The following is a 22,290-nucleotide window of genomic DNA, read 5'->3' as shown; positions in this document are numbered from 1 at the left end:
ATTTGATTCGTGATGTGGATAACAAAATTCGAGAGGACCGACGATTCACGATTTCAACGTTATCAATTGAATTTCCACAGATTTCAAGATCAGTTTTGTATACCATTGTTTCGGAGAAACTGAATCATCGAAAATTGTTTTCTCGGTGCGTTCCAAGACTGCTTTCTGACGATCACAAAACAAAAAGATTAGGCAGTGCTTTATCGTTTTGACTCGATACGATCATCCACACAGTCCAGACCTTGCACCCAGTGATTTTCACTTGTTTCGATACTTAAAGGAGTTCCTTGGTGGTCAACATTTCAACGACGAAGAAGAAGTGAAAACTGCAGTCGTGGATTGGGCTTCTTGACAGGCGGCAGATTTCTTTGAAGCCGGAATTCAAAAAATTGTTGAGCGGTATGACAAATGTTTAAACAAAATGGAAATTATGTAGAAAAGTAGATAAAAGTATGTAGAATATGGAAAAAAATATATTTTAACGATATTTACAGTATTTTTCTTTTTATTAAAAAACGGACCTTATTTAAAAAAATAGCCTTCGTATATTTGAACTCGGGACCGAGACGAGTTCAACGATACCCTACTTTTGGATTGCAGACGAAAAATAAGAAAGTTATGATATTTACGATTGACGGCTGGATGGCCGAGCGGTCAAGGTGGCAGCCTACCGCTCTGGAGGACCCGGGATCGAATCCGAACGGGTCGAAAATCCCCAGGAATTTTTCGGGGGTGGTCCGTTTGGATATGTCGGGCCCCGGCCCTCACCACCCGGTCGCCCCATTGTGGGCCTGGCCGAACCCATAATGGGTCTTCTAAAAGAGGCCCTCTTAGTGCCCACAGGGCGGAAATAGTTAAAAAAAAAAATATATATTTACGATTTCTTGCCTTTCACAGTGCATTCTACTCCATTTTAGAGTTTTCCACTAGGTGACGTTCGACTGTTCGTGCTCCTGACGGACCTCCCAGAGGGGGGGCTGCCAGCAGGCCGCTGAGTGTTTAACGTCACTAGTTATTGATTCACGTTAGTTCTTGAACAAAAAAAAAAAAAAAAAAACGAGGTGTCATTCGACTGTTCGTACAATTTATTGCCTTTCACAGTGCTTTTTTAAAATGTGATTTGCAGACTTTACCGCAAGATGGCGGTACTAGCAACTATGGTGTCGTCTGCATGATGGCATTAAAAAAGTATGATAACTTTCTTATTTTTCGTCTCCGGTCCAAAAGTAGGGTATCGTTGAACTCGTCTCGGTCCCGAGTTCAAGTATATACTTGAAGTCTCAAAATTCCGTACGGTGCAATCTATAGTATCCCAGTTTATTATCATTAAGGTTAATGTTACCTTAGGTTCCAAGATGGCGGCTCGTCTCTGCTTCCAGGAAGAAAACAGTTGGGACGCACGTTTTCCTAAACCTAGCCTATTCTAATAATTTGGTTCCTAATATGGTAATTTATTAGAATAGGTTAGGTTTAGGAAAACGTGCGTTTCCACTGTTTCCTTCCTGGAAGCAGAGACGAGCCGCCATTTTGGAACCTAAGGTAATATTAACCATTATGAATAAAGTACTAATTACTATTTAATTGGATAAAATATGCAAAAAGTACATAAAAATAAAGTTGAGAGAAAATGAGGTTGCCCAACAACGTTGAAACGTTGAAAGTGCATTTGATAGTTCAAATAAAATAAGCTTGATCTAAATTGAGTTTATTTTTCTTTGGGAACTTTTTGTAATAAAACTGGCAAAGCAAGCAGTGCAATAAAATTTTTAGAATGGCAAAGTTTTTTCATACTTTGACAGTGTGTCATTTATTCAAACTTTTAAGTCAAAGTTTGAAAATAAATTATATTTTATAAATGCTGGAGAACAGTTTTTACTGAGTACAAGTGTAACTGAACAGTTGAGCTTCAATGTAGTGCCATCTTAAATAGTACTGTGATGAGTACTTTCGCTTGGATTGTCTTTGTGAGTATAGAGAGTTCCTTTAGTAACCGTGGTTTACTAATTCACCAAATGACGTGATTTCAGAATCAAATTTGTGTCATTTTATTACTATCGATCGTGTTAAGTGGCTTCAATTTAGTGACAATTTCAGAAAAAATAAATGATTACTTTTAATATTTTTTGCTGCAATTTCATTTATATTATGTTTTAATGTTCATTGCAATTTTATTATATTGTTTTATTTAATATGTACAGAATTGGCAAATTATCAAGTTGACGGATGGAACATGCTGTCCAGTAAGACTGAAGAAACCACAGAGCCAAGCAAATTAAAAGTTCCAAAGTCGGTATGTATTTTGAATACGATCATTTTCTTGCATCAAACATTTTTACATAAGAAAAATTGATAATAGTTACAATTATGGGACAGATTATAAAAATGCAATTTAACTGAGTTTGATAACTTAGCTTTAAACAAATAATCTATATAAATAAATGAGAATGTATGTTTGAATGTTTGTTTTCTATACACACCTAGTTTGTTCAACCAATTGCTACGAAATGGCAATTATGTTTATATAATGCTAACTTAGGTAATGTCCAACATCCAACCCCAAAATATCTATTGGATTTCTGTAAATTAATTAATTTCAATCTCATTCGATTTGCTCGGGCATGGTGAATGGGCTGGAGTTTGCTGGGTTTTCTTCACATTAGTAACATTTAAATAGAGCCCAACTTCCCATAAAAGTCTTCCCGAAATGTATTCCCTCGGCATATCACTCACGTGTTGCATTGCCCTAACCAAACAACCAAACTAATTCTAACGAGCGATTATTTATTGTGGCATGGATACAATGCCAGGCTGCAACTTTGTCATAATGTTCTCAATTCCTTTAATGGTGTCTTGCCCGTGTACTTCACGGTTTTCCTGTTAGCAATAGAGTCGTGCCGGTTATCTATCTAACTCCGTTCACGGAAAAATTTTGAATTGATATAGCATGACTTCCGGTTTGCATCGGAAGTTCATATAAAGTTAATCTAGACCAGTGGCGTAGATATATATTCGGTGCCCTGGAGCAAGTAGAATCAATGTGCCCCTAGTTCCTCAGAAGAAGTCTCGCGAAATTTATTTTGAACATTTAATTTAAACACACATATCTAATTATTTCGATTTAAAATCTTACTTAATAACAATTTATTTGAGATTCGAAGCATTTCAACAATAAGATATTCAATTTAATAAATATAAAAATATTAATAAAATAAATTGCAACTTTTTAAGTACGGGGTACTCTTTAACTCTTTTCACCCTATGGATACTACGAGGATATCATTTTAGCAAGCCCATTATGAGTTCGGGCAGGCCCACAATGGGGCAGCCGGATGGGGAGGGACAGGGCCGACATATACGGATGAACCAACCCCCCTCCGGCCAGACCGCTGGACTCAAAGTATGGTAGGTAGGTCAATCTATGCCTTCGTGCCTGAAGTTGGCCAAACTCCGGTGAGTTGTAATTGGTACATAATGCAAATCCTGATCGGACATGGGAGTTTTCCCCACTTCAAGTCCAAGTTCAGACAAGGAGATGATAGCTGCTCCTGTGGGTGCCCTCGCGGAGACGCGAGACATTATGTATTTGACTGTCCTCTAACTGAGGACTTCTGCCAAGGGGCTGACAAAATTGATGCACTGAGCAGGGCCCCCTTCCTTGGAAAGGGGGGCCCTGCTTATAGGCATAGATTGACCTACCTACCATATTATATAAACTGTATCGACCCCGCTGATCATTTATAAGAGCTGGTCTCTCTTTGGTAGAAAACTCTATGCACAGTACAGACTGCACCAAAATGTATGTCCATGTAAGAGGGTTGGACTCGAAAGCGAGGAAGGCGAGGATGTATGGTCCCTATTGGGTAGCACTATCAGAGTCCAAGCACTTAACTCGGGTTTAAGCTTATAAGTCCAGACACCTCAGTGATTATCAGGTGCCAGACCAGGCCTATGATTAAGACATAGTCTTTTTGAACTCTATACTGTCATTTGGCAGAGCAGAGACAATTTACTCAGAGTATGTTATATGATGACCAACCCCGAGAAATTCCTAAGAATTTTTCGACCCGTCCGAATTTGATCCCGAGTCCCCCAGAGCGGTAGGTTGCCACCTTAACTGCTCGGCCATCCGGCCTGGCTATTAATAATATTTACTACATATTATATAAACTGTATTGACAAAATGTATGCATGTTTAGTTTCATAACAAATACATAATAATAGATTTTAAAAATTTCAAAATTGTGTTCTCGCTTTATCGTTTGCAAATCGGTCAATCACTTTCTCCCGATCAAATTGACAAGCTATTGTTTTTTTCAATTGATATAGTACTCAGAGCTAAGACGGTGTTGTGACACGCTGCTTCTTAAATAAATTTTGATTAATTTTAGTTTTGAAAAACTTTTTTCTGCTGTCGCTTTCATTGCCGGTAAAGTTAAAAAAAAAATGAGGCATGCAGCAATAATGTCTGAGAAGCTACTTCAGGCTGCGGTGTGAATTAAAAGTAGTTCGGCAACTTGGTGTATAGAAGTAATTTCTTTTACCTGAGTATAAAAATGCATTTTAAATTGAAGCAGTTGAGGTCCAAAACTATGCGAAATGTCGGAGGGATATGCCAATTGTAACAATTCTGATCCTTTCAGAATATTTTTATCAGATGACGCGACAAGATATGCAGGTAATAAACACTTGAAAAGTGTACATAATTGTAGAACAGAATTAAATCTAATAGTGAATTGATTGATTATTAAATTCAAAATAACTTTTACAAATGTTTTTACAAGTTTTTATTTCGCCCTTTCTAACTTGGCACCCTCATGATTCGTGCACCTGGAGCAGTTTGTTCCAACTACTCCATGGTAGCTATGCCTCTGATCTACATGTCCTGCTCCTAAGCATATCTGCTCTCGACTTTCGTCTATCTAACACCATTCTTGAGATTAAAAGAGGACAGACAACACACAGATAGACAAGGAATATCAGTGGGAATTTAAAGGTCTACAATTTTTTGAAATTGTAGCCCAATAATTTTTCTGTAAATGCAATATTTACGAGAACACATTTTCCACGTAGTTTGTACACTGTATTATCATATAAAGTTAATTATTATCGCATTTTTACATTATTTTTTTTAAATAAATGTAAAATATAAAATACAACGCATTCACAAAGAGCAAAAACCTTTGTCTTTGCTTTTCTTTCCGTTGTTCACACCATTAGTTGTCCATTAAAATTTACAAAAACTACAGAGATGACCTTCCTTTTTAGGCTACTGCTTCCGCAATAAAATATGCAACTATGGTAAAATGTCTTCTGGTGTTCTTGCTACTGCCACTGTCACAATATTATATTTTAGTAAAAATAGTAAAATAAATCATGGCCAATGTTATTTAACATTTAATAAAATATAAAATACAATGACGGTATGAATGATGGAAAGAAAAGCAAAGATAAAGGTTTTTACTTTTCGTGAATGCATTGTATTTTATATTTTACATTTATTAAATGTTAAATAACGTCAGCCATGATTTATTTTACTATTTTTACTAAAATGATTTTTTATTTAAAAAAGTCATATGAAGTCATTCGGACATTAAGGTTAAGAACTTCGATCATGTACGCGGCCATCACAACCCATCCAACACGGATCACTTTTCAATTATTAATAGTGAGGTTGAGGCCGAAGTTTTCAATGCAAAGACATGAACATTGGATGTTTGGCGCCGCTTTCCTGTAAGCCTAGAAGTTTTGTAATGGCCTTTGGAATGTCGAGCATGATTCCACTGACTTTCCAAACGCCATTGTCAAACTTCTAGGCTTACAGGAAGGCAGCGTTGAACGTCCGACGTACACGTTTTTGCATTGAAAACTTCAGCCTCAACCTCGCTAATAGTAGCCCAGTATTCATTAATAGTCGTTGACCATTCTCTCTTCTGGGAGGAGGTAAACGACTACTTTTGGTTGAATTACTTCGACGACCTCCTACAACAGTCTCTTTTCTATTGGATAAGCGGTATAATGGCATTCGAATAGGAAAATTGTATAATATAAAGTTACCAGCAAGCATAAAATATGTTTTAAGTGGTTATTGAGGGTGTCGAGTTTAAATATATGATTTGTTTTTTTTCACAAAATTTGATTGGTTAGCAGATTACCATTTGACATTCGGCTGCGAATGGTACAGGTTTTTAGAGTTACCATTAGGAAAAAATACAATATCTGAAATTTTTTAAGATCTATTTTCAGTTGGTGTCTACTTGACTGAGGTTGTGCCATTTCGTACCATTGGAATATCGTGATAAACGTGACAAGAGTAGTCTAAAATAACCAAACTCTTTATATAGTTCTCATTTTAGTGTTTGTTATATTATAGTTGTTTGATCTATATAACTACAAGGATTATCTTATGTAAGGGTTCTTTATTCGTCTACTGTACACAATTTAAAACATTTTTAAAATGTGTTAGATTGGTCATTTGGTGCAATAAACCTTTGTAAATATAAATGAAATACTATAATATAATCTAATGCTTTTATTATTATATTATAAGTACAAAATAATCTAATAATCTTAACCTTTGTTGTTATTTTTTGCCCGGGTAATGTCGGGCTGATCTGCTAGTAGCTTGTATTACAACTGTTTTTTATAATGTGTGGTTGGTATGAAATACTTCATACAAAGTAATGTTTTTACATACAGCAAAGATCTGTGTAATAAATTTACAATTGTGCGGAATTATTTCTAATGTTATGTATAAATCCATTTTATATTTTCCTTCAATTTTATTCTCAATATAAATGATTAATCGACAAGTTAAATAGATTAGCTGTATAATTCATTTTCCAAGACTAAATGTTTTCTCAGATGTTTGGAAATTTTATTCAAACAAATATCCATTTCATATATGTAAATATTTGATGCAAAAAATGTTTGCAATTATTAATAAAATACTGATATTTTGCAATGTGTTTACTTCAATATTTACATTTTACTTCGCCTTGTATGAATTTTAACATGCACTCATACTTTTATAAATGTTTTTTATTATTCATTTTATTTATTCGATAGAATATATTGTTCTATTCAAATTTTAAAGTAATAGTGAAATTATTATATGTAAATGTTAAGTGAAGCAATAAATTTTTTCCTCTTACTGATGGAATTTTTTCTGAGTACTTTAGTTTCAGTTTGGTTTGATGGAATATAGAAACACGACTTATGGGCGATACCTCCTGGGAGAATTTTCACTGATATGCTTCTCTCTATTTAAAAGTTACGCAGTAAAATCCACACGGCCAGCCCATTGATCAGGCACGAACCCACGATCAACTAGTCAGATTCGATAGTTTTATCCACTCGGCTACTGATAGACGACCTTAGTTTTGGCCTCTTTAGCCTGAAAAATATATAAGTGGATTCCAAAATTTCTTGGCTATTTAAAAATCTTGAATATTACTAGTAATGCTTTACCATTGTTAACAAAAATTAAATTTTGAAGCTTGATTTTATTATCTAAAAGTTGTTAATTTTAATTGAATGTGGCTGTACGCTATATATTTTTATATATGTGTGTTATAGATTTAATTAGTTTTAATAATTTTCTCTCTTTCTTAATCCTTCCTTTCTTAAACTTCCTTTGTTCATTGTTCCGGCTTTTGGGAACAGGGGCTTTCCACTTCCCACCCACCAGGGGGTCGGGTGGGACAAAGACTGAGTAAGATAACGAGTTAAAATCTGGGTCACGAAGGGTCATTCTTTTGCCGGACACGAAGAAGCACGGACTCAAATCAGTGAGCTTGTGAGACGGAATTCGAGGAGAGCCGAATAGAGAGCCGTGAAGTAAAGATCCGGACGATAGAATCGGAGTGACCGAGAAAAATTATAGTAGAAGATATTTAACACATTGAAGAAGAACCCAGAGCTACGCAGAACAAAGCACAAGTCCGCATCGAAGTTTAGTGAGAAATTGGGTACCCCACTATCCTATTCATTCTTCTCATTTCCCTATCTCTATAGTTTTCTATCTTTAGGATTAATTTAGTTAAGGATCACGCGTGTTTTGATTAGTATCGCCAGGCAAGTAGTTACCAAGAAAGTAAGCTACTTGGTTTGTTGTTACCATCAGACAGTAAGAGAAATTGGACCGAGGGAATCCGAAAGAACTTATCTGTATATAATTGTTTATCACAAAATTAAATTTGTTTTAATTGAATTCTCGTGTTTGTGTATTCCTATCGCATTTCACACATTGCATGCAAATTTGATTTTTTATGTCTACAGCAGGGGTGGCCAACCTTTTGCATATCATGCGCCAGTTTTTTGACAGACGAGTTCAGATGCGCCATATAACTCGAACACTTTTTATACAGTCTTACATTCATTGTTAGGGGTTGATAAATAGAGATAAGAATAAATCTGCTTCGATTAGAAGAGAAAAAGGAATAACTTAATCACGCAGTTAATTTAATTAATTTATGTTAGTTCATTGAAGCACCAATTTACAATAGTCGGCAATGATCTCCTGTACGAGAGGGTGATCGCTTCATGATGGTGCTATAGCTACTAGAGTCTCATTTGGTGAAGATTATCCAAGAACTCACTCAAAACTAGTGTTGCCAGATGTTTTTAGTGTTTGTAACCAAAAATTTTTTAAAAAGTAGCCCTAAAGTAGCCAATCTCCAAAAAACCATTCGTGATTTTCCGGCAATAACTTTAATCACAATAAATGTTTTCGGCCATTTACACGCCTGTAAATTGATCGGAAATAAAGATCGCAAGACTCAAAATACATGCATACACTGTGATTTACTATGTGGAGAACACTCATTTTATCTTTAAAGTAGATTGCAACGAATTGTGCAACAAATGAACTTGCCAAGACAGACTATAAAAAGTTAATTTTTCTATGTAATATTCTTAATCGCAAAGAAGCCAAATCCGGCAATGTTGCTCAGAACTGACTGAAGTGCCACTTGTAATCGTCCAATGCGAAAGGAAGGCTTGAAGACGGCTAATGTACAGGGTGATTCAAACGACACAGAAATTTTAAAAAATTAATAACTCGCAAACTATTTACAGTAAGATGATGTGGTTTTCACAGAAATGCTTAGAAAGAAACAGCACTTTTTTAGGTGTAATAAAAATTTCAGTATCATAACAGTTACATTTCTTGCCATAGACGGCAATGTGCGCCAAAACATTTGTAAATTTGTTAAAGTAAGAATAATAAAATAAATAAAAATGTTCTTAGTGTAATCTCTAGTAAGAACTACACGAATTATGTAATTTTATCAAGTGCCATCTATGGCAAGAAATGTAACTATTTTGGTACTAAAATTTTTATTACATATGAAAAAGTCTTATTTCTTTCTAAGCATTTTCGTGGAAACTGCACCACCTTACTGTAAATAGTTTGCGAGTTATTAATTTTAAAAATTTCTGTGACTTTTGAATCACCCTGTATATCATGTATAACATAATGTATATTTTAAGTTTATGAAAGATTTCCCCTTTTCCATTATGATACAGGATAATCAAATTAAAGTAGAAGTTGCAAGCATTAGCACAGTTTTAATGCTTTCTGACATCTGTATGCTACTTATTCTTATTGCAAGTTCTTCATTAGTTTGATTATTCAATGTAAAATGCAGTGTTTAAAAATATTGAAATGTGTTTTGATATGCTTATGGAAACGTTCAGTGATTACACCTGTTTGTTTTTAATAAACGATAAAAGCTGTTTTGCAGAACATACTGTTGAAACAAATGGAATTTCTCATTCCTGATTTAACTGTATTGTTAGATATTTTTGGCTTAATTTATATTTTACAGTTGCATAAATTTAAATTGTTTTTTCCATTTTAATTATAGGTCAGTGAGACAGACACAATTGGGAAATTTTATGTCTGTTCCAAAAGGAAAATTGCTTTTCTTGCATCGAATTGTTAAGAAAGGAAAAAAAGGGGGATAATAATAATTATTATTGTTGTTGTTGCTATTATTATTACTATTGTGATCTATGTGATTTTAATATTTTTTAATTCTGTTATTTGTGTTGTGGGCATTTTCTACAAATGGTGCTCTGGTTTCAAGTATAAAAATAGAACCCTATTTTGTGTCTGATCTTTTTTCCTTCGTGAGTACAAGAACAGGTCATGTGCTGAATAAAAACTCTATAGTAAAGTAGTAAACTTCTTTTTTTTGTCGCTAAACCATGCAAAATCTGAACACGAATTTCATCTGTCCGACAGTTAATATGTTGTTATTTGGATCATTGAATTAAATTGAAAAATTTCAAGCAATGAATTTAATTAGCATGTTAAACTTGACGAATATTTTTGTATATAGTAATGTATGTTCGGCAAATACATTGATTACCGTAAGGCTGTTTGACGAGAAATGATCTTCCTGAAATTTCATTCTAATTACTGTCATACATATTTTCACTTTAAGTTTAAAATTTCACTGAATTAAAAACAAATTTGATATTTAACAAGATATTTCTAACCTAAAGCAAGAAATTGATGCGATTTTAACTTTTTGAGCAAACTTAAGAGTAATTTTTCAATTTTATTTGTGTATAAATTTTAACCTTTGATGTTTCGTTGGTCAAAATTAACCATTGATGCGTAAACACTTCCTGTTGATTACCGATTGACTTCCCAATATGATTAACGCAGACTACATTTGATTTGAAAACACTTGAATTGAATTTTTTCCACCTCTGTTGTTAATTTTTGAATTTTAATAGATTTCTGACATTCAAGTTAGATAGAAAAAAGAATATTTAAATTGTAGATTGTGTTTATTACAACTTTAATAGTTTTATTTAGTTAATCACTGTTAATAGCATTTTATTGTTACTATTATTATATATTAAAATTCTCTTGTTAGCCTTCTGAAGGAATTGGAAGAAGACGGAGACAGGATCAACAAGGTCATGGTAAACCTAAAGAGATAATTACCATTTCAAATTCATCTAATGAAGATGTCAAATTACACAAATGTGGCAATGTCTCGAAGCCAGATTTTAAAAAGGAAATTGATGATGATGATGCTGACAAACAGAAAACCCAAGTAAATAGTTTAGTGTTTGTTTTTTCGGTTTGAAGTGTGTGTGTGTGTGTATATATACACATACACACTGGAATATTCACCTAATTTGATATTCTTTATTTTCAGTTATTTGGATATTTTGATGTGAAAAGAAAAGATATAAAAATTGCATCACTTATATACAATTGATATATTAAAAAAAATATATTAAGTAATGCATTTGTAAAATTTTTAAACTGATAGGAAATTACTATAATAAAAATAATTTGAGTGAAGTTTCTATTATTAAAGTTTTCAGATTCATACGTAATAACTTGAAATATTTGTATATAAAACAATATAGAAAATGTTTAGCATCCCTTTTGTCCTTTTTACATTATAACAACAACAATCATGCAGCTTACCTATTAAGAATGTTTCGGATGCTGCTGTGCCTCCTGTTTCTGTGGAGGGGATGAAAGGGATGACACTAGACATTTTTGCATTGGCTTTGTTAATATTTCAAATGAACTTTTTGTCCAGATCTTTATTTTTTAAAAATTACGTACAAAAAATCTTTTTTAATTTACAAATAATTCTTTTGTATGAAAGACAAAATGTTCAAATAGATCGTTTTAATTCTGAAATAAATGAAGGTTCGGTTATGACATATTTAACGAGAATTTAGTTAATCATTTCTTAATAAGTTTTTAATTTTTTAAACAGGAATTAGAGAAGAATCTAAGAGGAATTCTAAATAAGTTAACTCCACAAAACTTTCAGACACTAGTAAAACAAGTGAAGCAATTACCAATAAATAATGAAGAAGGACTGAAATGTGTCGTTAATCTTATTTTTGAGAAGGCAATTGATGAGCCAAATTCTGGTGTTCCTTATGCATATATGTGTAAACATATTGCAATGGTAAGAATTTTTTTTTTCTTAATATTTAAACCATTTATATGATTTTATTTATTAATAGTTCTGTACTATGTAAATTTTAGTGTTTTAAATGTTTCCCAAAGAAATGAATTAACGTTGATTTAGATCTTTATCTATTTGTAAATTTAATGTGGATAGGTATAGTTTTCTTCGTACAAATTGAAATTTTTTGAATTTATTAACAGCAATGTGTATATATAAGAAAGGTTATGTTAAGTTTAACAATTGAGTTAAAAGAGTTTAAAAATGATACTATAAAATTAATGTATTACACATTTTACATTAAAAATACTTTGGGACCCCAATTAACTGAATTGTCAGTGGCGTGCCGTCATTGGAAGCGATGGAAGCGCCGATTCCACCTTCCAATGACCTTCCCTTGTATTTTATAAAATATAAATTTTCATATTTTAACGTACTTTGCATTAATTAAAATTAATATTTTATTATAACTGCATTATGTATCTTTTACAAATTTCTATACTACATGTGAAAAAAACGATAAGATTGCTATTGTATATTCGAATAATTCGGTGGCGGAAGGAATGTCGAAACCGGGTCAGTTTCCAATCAGCCAGATTATATAGGCATTGTCACATGCGGTTTACAGAGCACCAACCTCACCCGGTTTAGCTGGTAGAAGCGACACACGCGTAAAGAGTCCGACTTTATATCCCGGACCGGTTGTGGGCTGTTAGCTACCTGCTAGATATTCGGCCACCCTCGCCTGATTATGTGAATCATGAGCAGACTAGATCAACGGCGGACAACCCCCGGCCCGCGGGCCAGCTACGGCTGGCAAAAAGTTTCTATCCGGCCCGCGAGATCTTTAATAGATTATTAAATTGGAATAGTTATTTTCCAATTCTTTGTAATTTTCGAAAACGATAAGAGAAATAAATGTAGTAATTAACTTTTTATTTATTTATTTCATATTTGCAGACTAAAAAAATTACGAGTTACAAGAAAGCGTCAATTAACTACTATGGCTCGCGGAAAAAAAACGTAAAATTTATTCTGGCCCACGTTATAAAAAAGGTTGCCCACCGTAGACTAGATTTATAACTTAACCCAACCGATAGGAATTTCCTGGCATGTTTTTATGATAGTTCTGTATAGTTGACAGGAGTTTTAAAAAAAATCCATTAAAATATTTGATACATTTATTCCGCGTTTATTCTGCCCTCCCATCTTATATTACTTACGGATTTCAATGTTAAACCGGTGATATTACGATTTAGTATGTCCCATCTGTAAGGGGATGCAGAAAAAACGTGTACACTTCTAGTACAGTGATAAAAAATTAACTGTTACTTTGGCATCATCATTTACAACCAAATTTAATGAATGAGACGTACAATGGTACAAAAAAAGCTCTAGAATTTATTTTCCTTAAATTTACGATTTATGTATCGGTTGTCATAAAAATTTCTTTCCACTTTTTTCCCAAGACTACTCGAGATATTCGAGTACAAAGTAACCGGTTTTGACTTATTTCTATTTAAGAAGTAGTTAAATAATTAAGCGATTAGGGAATTAGAAACATAAATAAAACCTCGATGAAAGAGCCGAAAGTTTACTTAAACAGAAGCTTAACCGAACCAATCTCTTGCCGAGTACAGTGGGGTCTGATCTCTTTGTAATATTAGATGTAATAAAGACAGAAATTTTTCCAGTTTAACGAGAGTGACCGAAAAGTTGTAAATTTTGAAAATTTTCGTGAACACTCGGTCCTAAAACAAATTAGTTAGAAAACGAACGACGGACAATCTGTTAAGTTTAACATATTTAGATTTTTACAGCTATGGTGAGAAACGTTTAAAATCTACAACAACCCCGTCGCGTCCTATGATATATATTAGTGACGCGACAAAAGAGGCATTTGACATTGACCGGTATCGGCATCCTCGGGATTTGGCACGGACACACCTACCTGGACAGTCTCCGATCCATTCATTAGCCACTCGTAGGGAGCTACAGTATTTCACTAAGTGGATTGTTTTAAGATTTAAAAAGTAAAGAATATTTTGTTATTTTTATGTATGTTTCTTCACAAAGTTATATTTAATTATAAGTTTCATTAAAAGTATATTCGTACAATTGAAGAATTTTTTTGTACTAGGTATGTATATTTGTCACACATTTTGTTTTACCAAGTAAGTTTTTCTGATAATTTTAATTTTAGCCCTTATATGGTGGCTAGTGATTCAAAAATTTATTTAAAAAAAGTTTTGGCTCGAGACCGTATAATGAAAAAGAAAACATTGTTAAAAAAGAAAGACCAATGCCTAAATTAAATATAAATACGTCAACAAAAAATTTCGACATTTTGACGATAAAATTTATGACGAATGACGATTCTTTCGTAAAATTGAAGCAATTTGGAAATCAAAGCGGAATAGAATTTAACATTGGTAGACAATATAAAATAAATATTGAAAATTATAACGAGATAATTACGATTAATAGATATATCTAAATTAATAGATGTTTTATGTTTTTTCTCAAAGCGAGAATTGGCATTTAGAGGGCATAGGAAATTTATTGAATCAAATAACGAAGGTAATTACATTGAACTTTTTTATTAAGTACGTCAGATAATCTATTAAAAATACATTTAAAGAAGTATACGGTTTTTACTGGCTTATCGAACAAATGAATACGAACGGGCCCTGACGCGCAATTAATTGATTGCCCCTGTAAGTCGGCTTCTTACAGAAACACAGCTTCCCTATCATCAAATGTCACGGCACGCCACTGTGAATTGATATTATTTTCTGCTTTATTAATATGTATATTATAATTACTCCCGTTAAATACAATTTACTTTTTAAAAATTCGATCTTTTTATTAATAAATTGTTTAAAATTTTAGTCAAAACTCAATGTAAATACTGGCAATCAGAAATCAACGAACTTCAGGAAAGCTTTGCTGACTAAATGTCAGGCCGAATTTGAGAGAGATAATAACGACGAAATTAATTACGAGAATAGACATCAGCTGATTGAAAATGCAGAAACTGTAAGTAACGATTTACCTAATGATGATAAATATATAACCATATAAGGTTTCTATCGTGAAGTTGTTTTAAGTTCTTAATGTGTATGTTAACTTGAATTTGAAGATAAACAAAACACCCTAACTATGGAATCTTGCATGGTGATTTGTTCAAATGCATATGACTGCAAGCAATAGGTTATTGAAAATTTTATGTATTCAAGAAAGAAAAATTATATGAATATTACTATCCCGATACTCGTTTTTTCATTGAATTTAAACCATTTCATTTCAAATTATTCTGTAAAAACACTATTACTGACTCAACGTATCTGCAGTTATTTAATCAATAAAGAAATATGGAGAAAGCTTACTTTTTTCTTTAATAATTTGCAATTATGAGATATTTTCAACTATATAATTTCTAGCATTTTATTTAATTGTAAATAATGGAATTCTGATTAATCAGGAGGATGAGAAGAAACAGCTTAGAGAAGAGCTGGAAGAGGAGGAAAGAAAATCGAGGCATCGATCCCTGGGAAACATAAAGTAATTTTTACGTATTTGTTAATATTCTGTCAGTCATATTAGAGTAGTTAATGCGAGTAACATTTTACAATAATTCTTTTTACACTGATTTTTATTATTATGCTCGAGTAGAGGAAGCATAGTGCAGTTATAAATAGGTATAAATGTATTTGTATAAACAATGTTCTAAACTTGAAAATATGTAAACTTTGTCTCATATTAATTTACTAACAAACTATATCAGAGTACACTTAATCATTAATTATTTAATTAAATTAAGGTTACTAAAATTTCACAGAATTTTCAAGTTTTACACACTGGATTCATCCGTATGTTCAAAATTGTTTGGTTCAGATATATTGTAATTTATATTCTGTTTAGATTTTGCAATAGTAAATTGTGTTCTTTTAACATAAAAATTGTTTGTAAATCATTTTCCGAGGAATAAATCATGTTTTCCTTATGTTTACCAAGTCTCTTATATAAATATGAAAATTGAAAATTAATATTTGTGTAAGTTAAACTTTGTGATAACGTATTTGAGTTTTTATAATTATCTAAACAGAGAGTTGATGTCTATATAATTTCTTGGTGTTGCTATTATTTTAAGATTTTGAATTATATAATTATTCCATTACAAAATTAGAATTTTGCTGATTTTCTTCACAAAATATTTAGATTTGAAAATGTGTTATATAGAAATCAGCATTTTACATTTAAATACATAAGAAAAACTTGAAAAATTCTGACACTCGCAAAGTCATTTACATTTAGTGATTTGTAATAACAATTTGTTTGGATTTAATTTTTGAACTTTTATTGTAGGTATTCAATTTTTTTATTACTTCTGTAAGGTATTTCTGATAAAAGATGTCTTAAAAATTAAGCATTGGAATGCAATTTTGCTATTTATCAATACTTATGTTTTGATTCCAAATATATTTTTTGAATAAATGTAACATCAAAAATATTAATTTCTACTGTTAAATATGAAACTTGTGAAGTAGAATCTGCTCGTTGTTATCATTTTGGACTTGCTCGAACTGATAACATTTTAATATCTACTCACCACACCGAATTAATGATGATGACACACCCGGAACCAAATATGGTCTGATAACGAGTCACGAATCACACCTAAACACAAAGTTTCCAGCAAAATAAACTTAAAAACTTACAGATTGAACGTTTTCGGCTACAAATTTATCAGCCTTCCCCAGGAAAAAATAAACGGAAAAAGCGTTCTATAAATAGAACATCGCCGCCTTGTAAATTTTAAAAGGTTGTAAACGGCTGTGACGTAATGTATGATGTCTATTATGAGTCTAGATAGTGTTTCCAAGCTGTTGATGCAGGTTCCATTCCTGCTCGCCTTGTAGATCTCCACTGCTTCTAAAATTTTAATATTTTGCCAGTCGTAGACCTTGTGAATTAGCCTGGCTCGGTCCCAACAGGGGGAAATCCCCGGATCGCTGGCATAACGAGCTAAAGCAGTATTGGTGTTTCCTTTTAGGACATCGTATTTGTGATCCTTTAGTCTGACCTGCAGCAATCTGTACGTGGATCCTATGTAAGACAGTATTCTGTCAAACCTCTCGTCATGTAGGAGATGTGGTAAATCCCAGGAGCCATTGCATTGTCAGCTCCATCCTTCGCGTTTGTCAGAAGGCGGAAAACGCTGGGTTTTTTTTTGTAGGTAAGGAGTAAGTTTAAATCATTTGCAATCCTTCTATATATGCGAAGTAGTGACGGTTCGTAGTCTAAGACCACCTAATTCGTTTCTGCTTTGTTGACATTGTTAGATGACTGAACCAGATATTTGGATGCCAGATTGTCGATAAACATGCGGCTATACCCATGGTTGGATGGTACCTGTTTGAGATGTTCCAGTTCCTTGTTGGTATTTGACAAATGTGTAGAATGGGAGTAGGCTCTGGCTACCAGTGCACGGAATGCAGAAGCCTTATATGACCATGGGTCCGCTGAATTGGTTGGTATGAAAAGTGGGGCGTACGTAGCTTTGCGGTAAATTGCTGTGCTGAATTTGTTGTCAGCCACTTTTTTTCCTGAGGAAGTCCGATAAATTTGTGGCTGAAAAGGTTCACTCTGTAAGATTTTAAGTTTATTTTGCTGGAAACTTTGTGTTTAGGTGTGGTTCGCGACTCTAAGTGTAGTTCCAGTTTTTTGATGAAGTTGTTTTTATTCTGATAATGAGATATTGAAAAACAAAAGTGTTTTTTAAACGTCATTCGATAATCGAATAACCATCTAGGCACATTTAAGAATCTGATGCAGAGCCCAAAAGGGGTTCAAAAACGTTCATTTTTTTTTGATGTTTTGTTATCATAATGTAATTGGCAGTGGCGTAGCGAGGGGAGAGCAAGGGCGTATCATGCCCCGGGTGCCGCTTGCAGAGGGGCGCCAAATGGTCTACAAGATAAACTATATGTGTTTCTGGATGGGGGAGGGGTGCGCCAATTATGTTCACTATGCCACTGGTAATTGGTTCGGAGTGCATCATAATCTGATAACATTTAGTTAAGTAAATAAGACTATGATGTTACTAGAAATTGTAATTTTATTGACTGATATTGCAATCAATACATACATACAAATGTGTTTTAAAATTTACTAATTACAGGTAGGCCTCCTACAATGCGATAGATACGTTTTTTGAAAATACGTTGTGGGAAATTGCATTATAGGAGACACCAACTTAATACAAAAACTGGGATTTGGTTCTAAAACTGAAATTAACTGCATTTTATGGTGTAACATTTTCATCATTTTTTTTAAATTTATGTACATAAAACCATTTCATAAAACTTAAATGAAATTCAACATCATATAAAAACTAAAAAGATTATGATTTCAAGTCAAAATCAAAAAGAAACATAATGTTATGCTCACAAATTTATTCCTCATCATCACTTATTATAAGAACTTATTATAAGAACTTATTATACTTGTTCAAGAACGTTTGACTGGCCTTATTTCAAGATCTGAGCTTGTTTCATCGACAAGTTTACTGCACTTCCAGTAGGTTTAAGTTTTAAAGAATCTGTCATTAGAGATTGTTTGCTCTTGCTTTGCAAATCTTTATAAATTTCTTGATAGGCAGATAAGCAATTTTGAAAATTTCTTTTAAACATTTTCACTCTCTCCGGCAGAGGATCGTTCTCTACAAAGTAAGATTCCGTCTGTTTCACCATGTCCAAACATTTTTCTACACCTTTCAGAGTGAAGTTTTTGGTTTCTTCATTGAAAAGATCTTCAGAATTATCTTCAATCGATAATGTTTCGGATGTAACTGTTACCAAATCTGCTTCGTTTATTTCATTTTCCGTAACTAATTCTAGAATATCAACAACAGTTATTTCAGTGAATCCATCGCCTCCTATTGCGTGTGCAAGGCTTACTGTTATTATATTCATGCTGAATTGGCTCAACAACATTTTCCTGACTGATCATTTCTGGTAATAAAGCTTTCCAGGAAGCATTTAGAGCATTATCCAACTGGGGACTAGGGGGAGTCGCCACACATTTCCTAAACTGCATTGTAAAAGTACCGCATTGTAAAAAATTTCTACGTTTTTCCAACTGCATTGGAGCAAAAACACGTAAAAGTACCACGTTGTAGGAGTCTTACCTGTACTATTAATTCATTTAATTGAAGTAAGAAATAATACACCTAACAGCTGTAAGTGAACGGGTTAATTTTAGTAGCGCCATCGCTTTTCTTCCAGTTTATTCTAAATTTTAATTATTGGTTTGCGCAAGAGATGGCGCTACTAAAATTAACCCATTCACTTACGGCTGTTGGGTGTGTTGTTACTTATATTATCGGGTTTCGTTGGTGTTTATTTGTTTATCATTGCTTGGTTGGGGCTTCTGTTGGCCGACTGAGTTGCCTGTGTGGAGGTTGCAGGCCGTGGGTGCAGATGCGTCCCCAGTTGTGACTCATATATGCTGGAAGAGGAGATCGGAATGAAGGTCCGGGTAGCGTAATTGGCAACGCGTCTGCATGGCAAGCGGGAGTTGCGGGTTAGAGTTCCTCTTCGGGCCAATTCTTTTCTTCCAGTTTATTCTAAATTTTAATTATTGGTTTGCACAAGAGATGGCGCTACTAAAATTAACTTAATCACTTATGGCTGTTGGGTGTGTTGTTACTTATATTATTGGGTTTCGTTGGTGTTTATTTGAAGTAAAAAATGCCACTAATTCAAACTATTGTACTGTTAGCAAAGAGTGGTTGAAATGTTTAACTTATAAAACATGAGATAAGTTTTTACTTTTGATAATATTAATGACTAATAGGCATACTAGTGATTACATTAAGTGGCGTTTACTGTGTTTATTTTTCATAAAGAATATTATGTATTTTATTGTGTTCTGTAGTGGCTGTGTCAATCTTACTTAATCTGTCGTGATAATTATTACTTATTTTCAGAAAATTTTTTTTATTACTAAATAGAAATGGTAAAACATCTTTATATAAATGAATTTTATTGTTTATAATCTGTTTTCATAATAAATTGGTGCCCTTGTCATTTTTAGATTTATTGGAGAACTATTTAAAATTTGTATGCTAACTGCATCAATTATGCACGAATGTCTGAAAAAATTGCTACTTCGTGGCGATGAACATTCATTAGAATGTTTTTGTCTACTTCTTACGACAATTGGAAAGGAACTTGAAACCGAGAAGAAATCAGCTAATACTAACAAACCAAGTTCTTTGGTTAGTCTTTTTACATTTTAATTTTAATTCTGAAATGTGTAAGATTGATATTTTGATAATGGATAACATTATTTAATTTTTGATGATGCTTGGTTATTTTCCTCCATCAGATGCTTTGATTCATATGAATATTTGTATTATCAAAAGAAATTGTTGTTCTGTTTGCTTTTTTAAAAAATATTCAACTTTACAAACTGGAAATGTAAAATGTAATAGTTTATTTCTAAAGAATTTTGTTACTATATGTATATATATCACTAACAGTCCCACCTACAGCTTATAGTGTGCTTATAAACTATATGCAGTGTGCAAGGCTTCATTTGTTCAATGCTGCATTGAATTTACTATGTAGTGTAGCATTATAGCAACTTGGGTGCACCAGCCTTTACAAGAAAATCCTCTTATTACATTATTAGTTTTTGTGAAATCTGTTAATGAAAAGTAATTTTCACTCTAGATGAGATAAGTATTTTAATGTTAACAAGTTGAATTATCGTATAATATAAAATATTTATAGTCACGTGAATTAGTAACAATTATATTACATTGCTTAGTTCAAAATACACTGCTTTCAATTTCCTCAAAATCATGAGAACCAAAATGGAAAAGCACAAAACATATCGTGACAAAGGGTGCTTTTTCAACTTTAATGTTGATCAGAATTCCTGTGACATTAATGCAGTCATTAGGTATATACCAAGAATGTTTGTCCAACTTGTAAAATTACTTTTTTTTTTATAGTAAATGCTGTAATTGTTCAGCACTTTCATAGTGTTCACAGTAACATAGCTGACATGTGCATTAGAAATCAGACATTTTGTTTTTTCTTTGTCATGTGGATTGTAAGGAAAATATTCTCCCTAGCCCGTGTTCAGTTTGGCCAAACCCATGACCGTGTGGATGGAACCAGACATATTAGGACAGACCACCCTCAAAAATCCCTTCATTTTACAATCTACCTGGATTCAATCTTGGGTTCCCCAAAATGGTAGATTGACTCCACCGCTTTGACCAACTTGCCAGTAAGGAAAATGAAAATACGAGGGTGCAAAAGTAGGTATACAGTTTTGAAAACAGAAAATAGGCCCAATTCTTATTGCATTTATTATACAAACAAGTGAAAGTTGCACATACATATAACAACCACAGTCTTAATATTTAAAATACTCATTCTGCTCGCCGTCATTATTCACGCACTGTTCTATTCTAGAGTGGACACTCATGCCCACTCTAGAACAAAGGTCACCTATCTAAACCTTTGATAGAAATTTTGATAGGTTTAGAAAGGTAAAGATATGATTAATGATATCAAAAATAAGGCCAACTAATTTAATATGCTAATAATTTTAATGAATTAAGCATCATAATGCCAATGTGATACTACTGTACTTCCTTGTAAATGGAATTGTTTTTCAATTACTATTTCACAACATTACTGAATTGCAATATTAATTAATAATTAGTTGGTTTGTTTTTAATTTTAAAATTACAATTTTTATTGAAAGCCATGCAAAAATGTTACTTTTAACTTTAGTTTTACATGTGTCCAATTCCTGTATTCAATTTGGCTGCTAGGTCAGTTTTTTTATATGTGGGAGCTTTAACTCTTTAAACACAAGATCAGCAAAAAAAAAAGTTATTTTGTAAGATTTATTCTTTCAACCCAAAGTTGAGTTAACATTAATTTGACGAGTACTACAAGAAATTCTCTGTTTTCGTGAATTATTTTGTACTGATATGCGTAAGTTACATACAAAAAAGTATATCTACTATATACAATTAATTACATGGATGAGTCCTTGTAGAAGCTTTGTTCCTACTGCTCATTTCCTCTCTCAATCTCGATTGCCGATAACTTTCCCTTTTCGTTGACCTCGTCATTCATCCTGCTCGGTCCCTCGATGGAAAGAAAAAGCTGTCTTCCGTCGGCCTGTTTGCCTTTTATATTCTACTGTCCTCCTCCACCAAGATCATCACTCCTCCAGGTCTAACGGATGATGGACCATTCGGGAATGCATCAAACAAAGGGCATTGTGTCCAAGATAAGGAAAA

General features: G+C 33.0%; 1 protein-coding gene across 1 annotated transcript in view; it reads left to right on the top strand.

Annotated features, from left to right (window-relative positions):
• The window catches only part of LOC136985840 (eukaryotic translation initiation factor 4 gamma 1-like), a 96,722-nt gene that overhangs the window by 55,772 nt on the left and 18,660 nt on the right, over positions 1-22,290 (top strand). Inside the window, exons 10-13 of the mRNA XM_067283212.1 lie at positions 11,757-11,954; positions 14,847-14,993; positions 15,439-15,518; positions 20,055-20,238. Of these exons, the coding sequence (XP_067139313.1) occupies positions 11,757-11,954; positions 14,847-14,993; positions 15,439-15,518; positions 20,055-20,238 (609 nt within the window). The remainder of the gene's footprint in view (positions 1-11,756; positions 11,955-14,846; positions 14,994-15,438; positions 15,519-20,054; positions 20,239-22,290) is intronic.

The sequence above is a fragment of the Centruroides vittatus genome, unplaced genomic scaffold, assembly GCF_030686945.1.
Source record: "Centruroides vittatus isolate TY-2023 unplaced genomic scaffold, ASM3068694v2 contig_1213, whole genome shotgun sequence".
NCBI classification, from domain to species: domain Eukaryota; kingdom Metazoa; phylum Arthropoda; class Arachnida; order Scorpiones; family Buthidae; genus Centruroides; species Centruroides vittatus.
The sequence above is the reverse complement of the archived record's forward strand: the minus strand, read 5'-3'. Positions and strand labels throughout refer to the sequence as shown.